The sequence below is a fragment of the Ailuropoda melanoleuca genome, chromosome 4, assembly GCF_002007445.2.
Source record: "Ailuropoda melanoleuca isolate Jingjing chromosome 4, ASM200744v2, whole genome shotgun sequence".
In the NCBI taxonomy this organism is placed as follows: domain Eukaryota; kingdom Metazoa; phylum Chordata; class Mammalia; order Carnivora; family Ursidae; genus Ailuropoda; species Ailuropoda melanoleuca.
This window is the reverse complement of record NC_048221.1, coordinates 50,039,682-50,051,609: the sequence shown is the minus strand read 5'-3', so window position 1 is coordinate 50,051,609 and position 11,928 is coordinate 50,039,682. Positions and strand designations below refer to the sequence as shown.

General features: G+C 53.0%; 1 protein-coding gene across 5 annotated transcripts; it reads left to right on the top strand.

Moving 5' to 3' along the window:
- Positions 1 to 2,842: 2,842 nt before the first annotated feature.
- GHRL (ghrelin and obestatin prepropeptide) lies at positions 2,843 to 11,364 on the top strand. 5 transcript variants are annotated; one of them, XM_034657154.1, is made up of 5 exons: positions 2,843 to 3,176; positions 3,653 to 3,774; positions 4,014 to 4,127; positions 7,196 to 7,304; positions 11,262 to 11,364. In XM_034657154.1, exons 2-5 carry the CDS (start codon positions 3,667 to 3,669, stop codon positions 11,336 to 11,338), a joined length of 408 nt encoding a protein of 135 aa, XP_034513045.1. In that variant the 5' UTR covers positions 2,843 to 3,176; positions 3,653 to 3,666; the 3' UTR covers positions 11,339 to 11,364.
- The last annotated feature ends 564 nt before the right edge of the window (positions 11,365 to 11,928 follow it).

The following is an 11,928-nucleotide window of genomic DNA, read 5'->3' as shown; positions in this document are numbered from 1 at the left end:
TGTCCGGTGCAGCAGCTGCGAGCCACGTGCAGCTACTGACCATGTGTGTGGCTCGTGTGACCTGAGTTGTGCTGGAAAATTTAAGGTGCCCTGAATTTTGAATTTAGTAAAAAGAAAACCAGTGTCTAGTATCTCATTAATCATTTTTGTATTGATTACATGTCAAACTGATATTTTGGATATATTAAAGTGTATTAAAATTGATTTCACCTGATTTTACATTTTTTAATGGGACTCCTAGGAAATTTAAAATTACTTATGAGGCTCCTTGAGGCTGGCGTGATATTTCTGTTAAACAATGCCGATCCAAAAGTTACAGAAGCCAGAACAAAAAAGAAACCCCACCAAAAAAAACCCTATCTGCAACCCTATCACCGAAAAATAAAAACCTCTTTCTACAACCCCAAAATCTGCCTCATTCAGACTGAGGGCTGGCCATTTGATGAAAACAGTGCTATCAAAGCCAATTATCAGGAGAAATGATAATAGAAAGTGTATGAAGGTAATTTGTTCTCAGACACCGTTTACATACAGCCATTAATTCAGAGATGATGAGTGCTTCTCGTCCATTCTTAAGGCGGGCCCTCAAGGGGGCCACTGTAATGGGAAGGAAATCACCAACCAGCAAGCAACCCAGAGGAAGCATGTGCACCAAGCACCCGCTGAGTTCTGAGAAAGACACAGGGCAGGGAGGTGCCAAACCAGCCTTGGTATTACCCACACTTGAAAGGAATGAGGAGGAAAATGAGCCTGGGAAAGTCAGTCCTTTCCCCCAAGTCACACCTCCTTCCTCCAAACTCCTCTTGGTTCCGATGTGCGTGCGCTCCCCACCCCGCGCGTGCCCTCACTCCCACAACTGTGAGTGGGCAGTGAGGAAAGTTCTGGGTGCCACCTGGCTCCTTCCTCAACGGCTCTGGCATCCATCAGATGTTCCTTCCTCCCCCGACCAGCCTCGACTCGGTGGTATGTGGTTAGGGTCATTTCCAACACACTGGCCACCTCTCTGTTCCGCAAAGATAACAGACCGAGCAGGGATGTTTGCTGGCTGGTGGCCTTATCTAAGATCAACACTGGCAGCTCCCGCCAGAAGCCTCCAGGGTCAGGATTAAGTAAAGGCTTCGTGGCTCAGCAGGCACCTGGTCACCATAGTTAGCCTGTGGGGGGAGGTTTTTGTTTTGTTTTGCTTTGGGAGGAGGGGCTCTGAAAAAGCTGCAAGTTTCTCAGAGAATTCCCTATTTCTCCACCCCCGTGAGCCAAGACGTCTAAGCTCAGGTGGCCAACAAGGGTAAAGGTCTCCTGGTGACACCCTTGCATTCTGCTGGGGCTAAAGGAGGAATTCCAGCCCCCGCGATGGGCTGGCGAGATGCTTTCCAGCAAGAGGTCCTTAGTCCCCCACCCTCTTCTAAGGGGCTTTAGTCCAGCCCCTCTACTGTCCCTTGAGTCTCAACAAGGGTCCAGTGCCCCCCTTTAAGTCGGGTGTCTGATCATTTGATGGTCAGCTGTCTACTGCCTCGATATCCTAACTGGCTCCCCTGCCCCAATCCCACCCCACAGAGCAAACGGGTGTTCCTGGAATAGCATGTTTGCTGTGGAACTGGGATGGTCTATCAGGGAAGGCACTGACCTAGCAGCCAGGAGCCTGGGGCCAGCACTGCCACTGAAGCCTGCGTGGCTTTGAGGACAGCAAGGCCTTTTTGGTGTTGAGGGCTCCTTCCAGTGAAATCAAGAGTCAGCTTCCCAGCTCTTCAGGGTCTTTCCAACTCTTGTATTCTACAGTTCCGTCACTCCTCTGTTCAAGAACCTTCAGGGGCCTCCCTCCTGCAGATAAAGCCCAAACTGCTTGGGCTAGCAGCCTTCAAGGCTGTGCATAAACCTGACCCTGAATTGCCTTCTAGGCCCTTCCTGATGACCTCCCCCATTGACACCCTCATCCAAGGCAACCAGCTTTCCTATCATTGCCCCAAACGCTCTACGCCCACACCTTCTGTTCACCTTCACTCCTACCACTGCCTGCAGGGGCGCCCTCCCTTCCATCTCCCCCACCTTCCTCTTTCAAGGAGCCCTTCCTAAGCTTCAGCTTGAAGGGAGTTCCTCCCAGGAACGCTAGAATCTCTGGGTAGACAACTCATTCAGCGTCAGCAGTCACTGCCTGGGCATCCCATTAGATGAAGCTCTCCAGGCAGGTAAGGCATCCCCCACGATGTTAATGAACTCCCCTTCGAGAACATGTGACCGTGGCACATGCTTGCCATCCTGCAGGCCCAGAACACAAGGGGTTGTCATGTGCAGGCGACCTCAGAGGTTATAAAGGATTCTCACACCCATCACCTCAGGTCATCCCTCGAAACCACTCTGGGGAGCAGCTTTGGCACAAGACGGATTCCTGGTGACTGGACTGGGGCCCGTCAACTTAGGAGTAGTCTCCTGTACCAGTCCTGGGCCACAGCCTCTCTGCCACCAGGTCGTCTGCTCCCTCTGGGCACCCGGCTGGGGGAAGGGGAGGCAAGCCAACACGTGCGTTAGGGACACCAAGCCGAGCCGACTCAGCAAGCATCCCCAGAAGAAATGACGGGCATAGCCACTGCCAGAAACGATCCCCACCCCTGCTCCTCAGAGAGGACAGGTCAGGAGTCGAGCTGCCGCCTCTCCCAGCAGACTCCTCATCTGTATCACGGGATGGCCCTGGTTGGGGCAGCAGGAGAATTACAGGAGCCAGACTCCCCGTGATCTCCAGAGGTTTGTGGGAGCCAGAGCAACACAGCTCACAGAGAACAGTGTGGCAGGGCTGGAAAAGCTCTTCCACATCTAGCGACCATCCCCTCATTCTACCCAGGAAGGAAGGGAGTTTCAGAAGGGGGAGTAAGCAGAGCAGCAGGGAGCAGCAAAGCTGGCCCAGCTACCCCCCAGCCACTCCTCTCCCTCCCACCTGAACCCGGGGGGGGGGGCGCCCTGGGGACCGCTGGAGCAGCTGCACTGCCCGAGCCAACCCAGCAATCTCTCTGGGCTTTTGACCTCCACTGTTGATTTCTACCCAGAGCACACAAGCATTTTTAGCTCCCGAGGAATGTAAAGCAGCCGCGAGAAGTCAGGATGGAGCTGCTAGTTTAAAACAAACACAGGGCTTCCTACATAAGGCCCAGCCAGCCACTGGGCACCACCTCCACCAGGAACCCCAGGTAAGCACTCTCTTTACTCTTCGTACGTGGGTTCATGGGTTTAACTTGCTCTGACTGCTGGTCATTCACAGGCCCATCCGAACAAGGGGGGGGGGGCGCTGCACAACATGGGGCAGTCCAGCTGCTCAGAGACAGCTGGAGCCCCACCCAAATCCCCATATACCCTGGGGACCCTGCTGGTTCAGCTTCATGAGCCTTCATTAAGAAACCTGGCACAAGCTGCTGGGGGCCTGGGACAAATATGGGGAGTCCCACTCCCGCACAGCCTGGGAATAGGGGGCACATATCCTTCAATTCGCTACCTGGGGGAGGTGGGCAGAGGGAGCCCCTCTAGCAGGGGTGGGAAGAGCTTCTTTCAGCAGTGACATCCCAGGTCCAAGTCCCCTCACCCTGTCTGCTGGGCTCCTACCCGGGCGAGGTCTGGGGCACAGGGCGAGATGGGAAGGCACACAGCCTGGAGACCCTCTCTCCTCCAGGCCCATCGGACACCATGCCCTCCCTGGGGACCCTCTGCAGCCTGCTGCTCTTCAGTGTGCTCTGGATGGACTTGGCCATGGCGGGCTCCAGCTTCCTGAGCCCTGAACACCAGAAAGTCCAGGTAAAACGTCTCCCACAAAGCCCCACACTCAGGCTGGGGTATCTTGTTCCAGCCTTGCCACGTAGCAGCCAGCTGTGTGACCCGGGCAGTGGCTCAAACTCTCTGGGCTTCAGCTTTCTCTGAGAGCACACAGGACGACTGTGGGTCTGACCAGAGGTTCACACCTCACTCTGCTTCTCCATGTATAAGGGCTTCTCCATGTATAGGGCCCTAAGAGAATAAATACCTCTTTCCAGCAGAGAAAGGAGTCCAAGAAGCCGCCAGCCAAACTGCAGCCCCGAGCTCTGGAAGGCTCGCCCCGCCCAGAAGACACAAGTCAAGTGGAAGGGGCAGAGGATGAGCTGGAGATCCGGGTTGGTTCCTCTGCAGGTTTATGTTTCTGTGGCCGTGAAGGGGTTAGGGGAGGAGGAGGGCAGGCTAGGAACAGGGATCCACTAGAGCGACAACTTAAGAAATGTAAAACAGTATGAAAAGAGTTGATCCTAACTGGGCTCTACCAGGTCTTTTCCCATCAAGAGGCAAAGGTCTGAGAAGTAACTTTGCTACAACAGAATGGGACAGGACAAGGAGCCATGAGCAGAGGGGAAGAGGGGTGCTAGCCAACACCAGGTGATTTCAAGAGAGTCAGCAAACATGGTGCCAAGAGACAGACAGCGAGGAATAATCAGCTGGTCACAGACTGAAGATGTTTCCCCACAGAAAACTGTCTGGTTGGCCCAGGGGCCTTTCCGACCTTACCCGCGGCGGGAGCGGACCCAGACGGCCCCCTGGACAGGCCAGGTTCCGCTACCCAGTCTCTGGCGGCCACTCACCATCCCCATCTGTAGACGAAGACAGGACCAATTGGGCTTGTTTGGGCTCCAAACAAATCTTGCATGGGGCAAGGAGAACGTCTGGAAATAAAGGGGGAGATTAGGCCAGAGAGGGAGTGAAGGGATTTCCTGGAAGGCTGGCCCAGGGAATGGCTCTGACATTCAGGCGACAGATGTCTCCCTGCGGGTACACCAGGATTGCCCTGGGGTAGCACGGAATAACGGGGACCACTACTGCTCGTGCCCACTGACCGAGATTGCGTTACAAATTGTCTTCCCCGTAACACACACCAACAACCTAGGAGGTAAGTAGGTCTGACATTATTGCCCTCATTTTATAAACGAGGAACAGAAGTTCAGACAGATGAACTCACGTGCCCGAGGTACCACAGCCAGTGTGGGGCAGAGGTGGGCCCCAAGGTCAGGGCTGACTCCAGCTCCCGAGCCCGCCTTCCCTTCACTGGCCTGGCAAACAGAGCACACACCGTGGCCCAAGAGCACCCCCACTTGTCTCTGCTGGTCTGAGAAGCTGAAGTGCGTCCTGCCTTGGCCTCCCCCACTACCCACCAGCCTCTTCTATCAAGGATGAACTCCCAACCCACGCTGTCTCAGATGCTTATCAGAACCTAGGGGTGTTCTCAGATGCTTCCTCCACACCACATGTGAGATCCCCAACCCCACCACATTCCCATTCCACTCCTGCAAATCCTCGAATGAAAACCAGGGAATTGCCTGGTGAGACTGCCAGCCCCAGCCGGCCGGCACTCACCCCAGCCAGGCTAGCTCTCAGTTTCAGACAGGGAAGGGATTTTGGTGGCTTGGTGACTCAAGGCAGGGCTGGGACAACCAGAAGTTTCCAGTTCCCATGAAGGCTGGTCTTGGAGGAGACGGCCTGCACCACCTCCATTAGAATCCAAAGTCTGAACTGTCTGGGAGGCACTGGGGCTGCCAGAGGTGGGAAGGGCTGCCCCCCTGGCTGCAGGGCTCTGGACACACTCCCTAAGCCCCTCCGGCACTGGGGTCCCACCTCTCCACCTTCCCCCAGACGTGTTCCTCCTGAAATCAACCTTCAGAGCTGGAAGTCTTCTGAGACCAAGTCCTACCCCTCCCCCACACTCCCCTACCCCCAACAGAAGGGACGAAGCACTGGAGCCAAATGGGCCTTTCTAAGCCCCCAGAAGCAAACCTCCCCCTCAGGAGTTGCCAGACCACCTCTCCCCTGCTCCTGCCACCCAGTTCCAGGGTGCTGGAGCAGCCAGCAGGCCCCGAGATCGGGGCTCACATGGTTCCCAAGAAGTCTGCAGGGGCCACGTGACTACTAGCCGCAGCAGGGGAGAATATGGAGTACCTGCTGATGGGAGGGAACCAGAAGGCCGGAGCTCCCTCAGAACCCAACCAGGTCATTCCCCACTCCCTCCACCTTCCCCATGGAGACCAGGAAGAAGGTAAATGTTTGAAAGGGAACAAGGAGCTATTCGTTTTCTTCATAACCTCTCAGAGCATGTTTGCTCACATATGAAATGGGAACAACAGTGGCACCCGCCAGGCGCGGAGGCCCAGGGGACTGTCCCCAGCATGGAGGCAAGGCCTTGGTCAGGCCTGGCGGATGGAGGGGCTCCAGGCCAGATGCTGCCACAGCCCAGGACAGAAGAGTTTCCCAGGCGTATGAGTGGGAGTCCTGCAGTCTAGTCCCTGGCCACCACTCCTCTGAAGCCTCAGGCAGGTCCTCAACCTCTCCAGGCCTCCTGTCAGGAGGGCAGGAGGCAGAAGGACCAACGACTGAAGGCTCTCGGCCAGCGCCAAGATTCCTTCAGTGACTCCTTCAGGCATCGTAGTGACCGGCACACAGGTACCAGGTACCAAGACAGCTGCTGGAAGAACAGAGAGAATACTGTCTGCCCCCCAAGGGGCGAAAACCATGATGTGGCTGCAAAGAGAGCTCTTCCCCATTTTCCCAAAGCTCTGAGCTTTAATAAATCATTTCCAAGAGTGCTGAGGAAGTAGGGGAAATGGGGTGATCTCCCTGTAGGAGGGAAGAGACAGAGACACAGAAAGAAGAAAGCACTTGGCTCAGAGCATCTTTCCAGGGAAAGTTCAGCTTCTTGTCTGACTTTCCATGGGACAAGGAAAGGCCTGTGCTCAGGAAGGGAAGAACAGCTGGGAGAGGGGTTGGGGGCAGTGGAAGGGCAGAGACCACCACCAGGCTAGTGCTATGACACTGGGGAAACCCACTGCCCGCCCCCCCCCCCGTCTCCCTACCAGATCCTGAAATTCTATCATTGGCAACTCTACCTTATGTCTTCCAAAATTACAAGGGGGAGTGGGAACAACCTAGGGAGACCCACAGCTTCTATGAGCAACCTCGCTAGAGGTAAGGAAAGAGTGCAAGCTAAGTGCCCTCAAGATGGCAAGGGCAGTAAGAACAGACCTTAGAAGGCAGAGTAAGCTGGCTGGGCTCCCCCGCAGTGTTGCCTGCTGGGCCACAGGCCCTCCTCCCTCCCCGCCCTATGCTGAAAGCCTGAGAGCCCAGGGCCTCCTCTGGGAGGGTGGTGTGTTTGGGAGGGTGTGACCTCTGACACCTCCTGGATCTTTCCCACCCCTCCTCCTAGTTCAATGCTCCCTTTGATGTCGGAATCAAGCTGTCAGGGGCTCAGTACCAGGAGCACGGCCAGGCGCTAGGGAAGTTTCTTCAGGACATCCTCTGGGAAGAGGCCAACGGTAAGTACCTGCCCCAGTCAGGTCATTTTGGTTTCCTTGGAGTCCCAAATGTGAGCCCAGCCAATGGATGACACAAGAGAAGTTTTCTTCCTCTACCCTTGCGTCTCAAAAAGCTTCTAATTCCTCTTTCCCAAATGTCTGCCAGAAAGCGGGCTGGGCTGGGATTTGTGAGTGGCTCAGAAACGGGGTGAGCACAGTCTTTGTATTCCAAGAACGCACTATGTTCCAAGAACTAGCACAGTAACTACCTCTGGGGTCCCAGCAAACCCCAATTTCCTAACCATAAAATGGAGCTAACACCCACCCTGAGAGCATAAAATTATTTGATGTTAAGTACTTTTACTGGATAACTTTACTTCACAAACAAAAGGAATTAGTGCTACACTCAGAATTAAGCTTCTACGTTTTGTGGAGAATCCGTTCTTGGCGTGTAAAAAGAAACCACCCGATCTGTCCCTGATCGCGGGGGCAAACACCTGCCTCTAGAAGCACACGACCACCTGCAAAGCACTCCCCTCACCAACACGGCACCACCCTCCACTCCCACCAACCACGTGAGTGAGGTAGGCAAAAGCAGGGCACTCGAGCGGTGGTGCAGAAAAGGAAACCAAGACCCAGCTTTCGGGGGACGAGACCAAGTCACACATTCCACACTCGAAGGCCAATACCTGACCCTCCCCCCGCATAACAACGCACTGCCTCTGACATCGCCACTGGGGAAGAAAAGCCATCTTCGATGGCACTGGCAGAATGGCGGATGCTGAATTTTGACTTGACCTCTCACTTTTCAGAGGCCCTGGCAGACGAGTGATCATCCACAAGACTGGCCCTCTTGTATTCCTCCCAACCTTAGAAGCACTCACCTGGCTTTTACACTGTTTCTGCACAACTCCCAGTTCTGAGTGGTACTAGCTTAAGAGGTGAATAAACATTCAAACCGTATGCTGAACATTTAAAGCAGAAATTTATTTCACCAAAGATGAAAACTTCACGTTTCATTGAAAAAAAAATTTTTAAACTAGTCAATAGGAAGAAAAAAGGAGGATATGTAGTAAGGCAGGTGTGCCTGCTTAGGAAATCAAGAAGGGGAGATGGGAGAGGAAGAAGACAGTTCGTGTGAATATCACAGCTTCCTGAGCACAGTGAAGTGACAATGAGAGATTAGTAACCATTAGCAAGGACTGTGGACCAAGAACTTCAGGTGACATTATCAGAGCCAACATCCACTGAACTGACATGCACGATCACAACAGGATCCTGGGAATGCCAAAGCGTGAGTTTGAAGTTATACACACGTGGGGTGCTTACAATGGATACGAGCCACTGCTAGACGGTCTGAAATAACCACTTCTCCCTCCTTCTTGTCCACTACTGAAAAGACAGGGCAAAGCTGATGCCACCTCAGGGCACGGCTGGGCACTGCCTTGGTGACATCGATACCAGGCAGGTGTCCCTAAAGATTGCCAACTCCAGCTCACAGCTGAATTGAGCCTTGATCCTTACGTTCACAACTTAGTTCCACTAAAGTCAGCAGCCTTCCTGGGAGGAAGGTCAGTTACGAGTGATTTACACTCAAGCATAAACGTGTGAACCGAGTGCTAAGAACTGGTGATGACAGGTGATGGGTGAATCACTAAGGAGAAAAAAGAAAATAGAAAAGAATAAGGAGGCTACAAATATAAGTACTGCCAAATCAGACACATGGATACCTATTAGAAATATGTAGGCCAGTCCTCAGCAGAGTTGGGGTAACACGCACACTCTGGAAAAGCCTTTCTATCAGAGGGGCTATTGGAGCCACGTGTCTTCTCGAGGAAAACTCTGGTCACCTGGCACTCAAGGCACAGTGCTACTGGCATTAACCACTAATCACACTTGGCAGGCACACTGAAACCCAGCTGCCACAAGGAACACCGTGTGCACCGTGGAACCCACCAGCATCTGAGAATCTCTTAGAGATGCAGAATCTTGGATGGCTCAGTCGGTTAAGCAGCCGACTCTTGGTTTTGGCTCAGGTCGTGGTGTAGGGGTGGGGAGATCGAGCCCCATGTAGGGCTCCGCACTCAGAGGGGAGGCTGCTTCAGGATTCTCCCTCCGCCTCTGCCCCTCCCCCCAAGCCCACGTACCCACTCTCTTGCTCCGAATTAAATAAATGAATCCTAAAAAAAAAGAAAGAAAAGAAATTCAGAATCTTAGGCCCCACACTGGGCCTACTGTATCAGGATCTGCATTTAACAAGATCCTCAGGCTAATAAATGGCTTTTTTAAACTGGCTGAGAGGCACTGGATCCTGTCCATTTCAGGCAGCATGGCACAGGGCAGAGCCGGATTACCCGCCTGGCATGGCACAGGTGTCGATTTCCATATAAAACAGAAAACTCAAACCTGGCCAGGTGACACCCTCAACAAAGCTGAGAAAACATCTCTCTCACTCACCTTCCCCCATTTCTCTAGCCACAGCCTTGCTGTCAACATGTCCATCCCTTGTGTCCACTACACACACAGACCTGCATCTCTCAGAAGACAAACGGACTTCGCTCACCCAGTCTTTGCTTCTGAAAGCATCTACCTCTAAGCCTCAGTAGTAAGACTGAAAAGTATTATTAACCATTGAAGGAATGTAAGGTACTGGAGAACAGGTGAACTAAGTGGAGGAAGGGAGGGAAGCGGGAGAAAGGCAGTAGAAGTGGAGGGAAAGGACCTTCCTCAGCCCCCAGATGCCCAGCACCCAGCACCGATGCAGAGACCAGCGTGCTATCCTGGAGCTTAGCCACATCCCAGCTCCATCGCTCAGTAGGGCTGCAACTCTGATCATCACTAACCAGGCCCACAGCCCTCTCCACAACAGCCAGAGAAGGATCCAAGGCCTACGTGTGGTCAAACTGACCCGGGGAGCCAGCTCCTGACCCAGGGAAGCAGCAGAAGATTGGGCTCCGGGCAGGATGGGTGCCCAGCCCTGAGGGAAATGCTGGTCACGTGATGCTTCCCCCAGCAAAGACAAGGACTGAATCCTCTCCCGAAGGACTCACCAGCATTTTCTCCCACTTGCCTTGGTCATTCCTGTAAGAAACAGATGCTGAGCACACACTCTGGACCAGGCACTCTCACTGGGCCAGCAAGCACGAGGGCATGGAAAGCTCAGAGCTTCAGACTCAGACCCAAATTTGAATTGCCGACCAAGACGCTGAATTTCTCAGGCTCGTCACACATAAAACACCTACCTCCCTGGATTAGTGCCAAGGCTGAGCACGGTATCTCCCACAAGGCACCAGGCGCATAGGAGGCATTCCTGCGGCACACCGGGCACCGTTCTATGTACGGACATGTAACCAGTGTACTTTCAGTGAACTTTCACAACAAGCCCACTGAAGAGGGAGGAAAGTGACACTCAGAGAAATTAAGCAACTTTCCAAAGTCACACAGCAAATATGTTGCCACCTCCTACCCAGAGCTACAGTCCTTGGGTCCGTGCCTCTCAGTCACTGCTCCCCTTGCCCTATGATCCAAGGGGCTCCTTTGGTTTCTCATTTTCCTCCGTAATACATTGGGTCAACCTGAAGTGGGTGACTGACAGAAATAAAATTTAGCAAAATGTAGCATTTCAAACATGGTCCTATGTCCGTTTTGTTTTTTTAAAGTAGGTTCCTTGCCCAGCATGGAGCCCAATATGGGGTTTGAACTCAACGACCCTGAGATCAAGACCTGAGCTGAGATCAAGAGCTGGACACTTAACCGACTGAGCCACCCAGGCACCGCCCCCCCATGTCAGCTTTCTAAAACCCACACCTCCATGCATCATTTAATGATGCCACTAACTTAAGTTTCTCTGAAACAGGGTGTATTAACCCCTGGGGGGGGGGGCAAGATACTTGCTGGAGAAAAAATTCTCCTTATAAAAAACTTCAGTGTTTCATAATATACCTGGTACATAGTATTTAACTTATTATACACTTACAGGTATGTGCTCAGAAATTCCTGTGACGGTGTGCAAACCTAAGAATGGAGACCCACGCCTCGCTACCTTCCTACTCTGAATACACCCCAGCCACCACTGATAAATGAGCGCTTACTGTGACTAGGGCTGGCTGGCCACTGATTAACACGTGTGCCGTCTCTGTCGGGGGGCAGTCTGTTCCATCACTGTGTACCTCAGTGGCCCTGGGCTCTGATTTTATACACCTGAGTGACACCAACATCAAAGTGCTGACGGTAACTGGTAACTGGTCCCAAGCTTAATAAAGACGCAAGCATCGTAAAAGCTGAGAGCAGCAGATTTCTAGCCACAAGTAAGACCATCACCGAGCAGAGGCAGTCAACTGCGTGTTCACCTGGGAAGGAACAGAGGAGACAAAGTGACAGGATTATGCTGAAAATACACCATCAATGATGGTGTCTCGATGACGCATCGACTCCGGTTCTGGATTTATCATTCTTGGAACACAGCCTTCCTTTTTACAGGTTTACCTCTGGCTTGTGCACCTGTGTTCATTAATACCTTAGCACAAAATGAGAGAACCGAGAACAAGTAGTGACACAGGGCTTCCCCCGAAGTTTGCCCGGAGGCATCAGAGGAGCTTGCAGTCTGAAGCCGCCCTCGAGACAATGGATCCAGTCAACACCACCC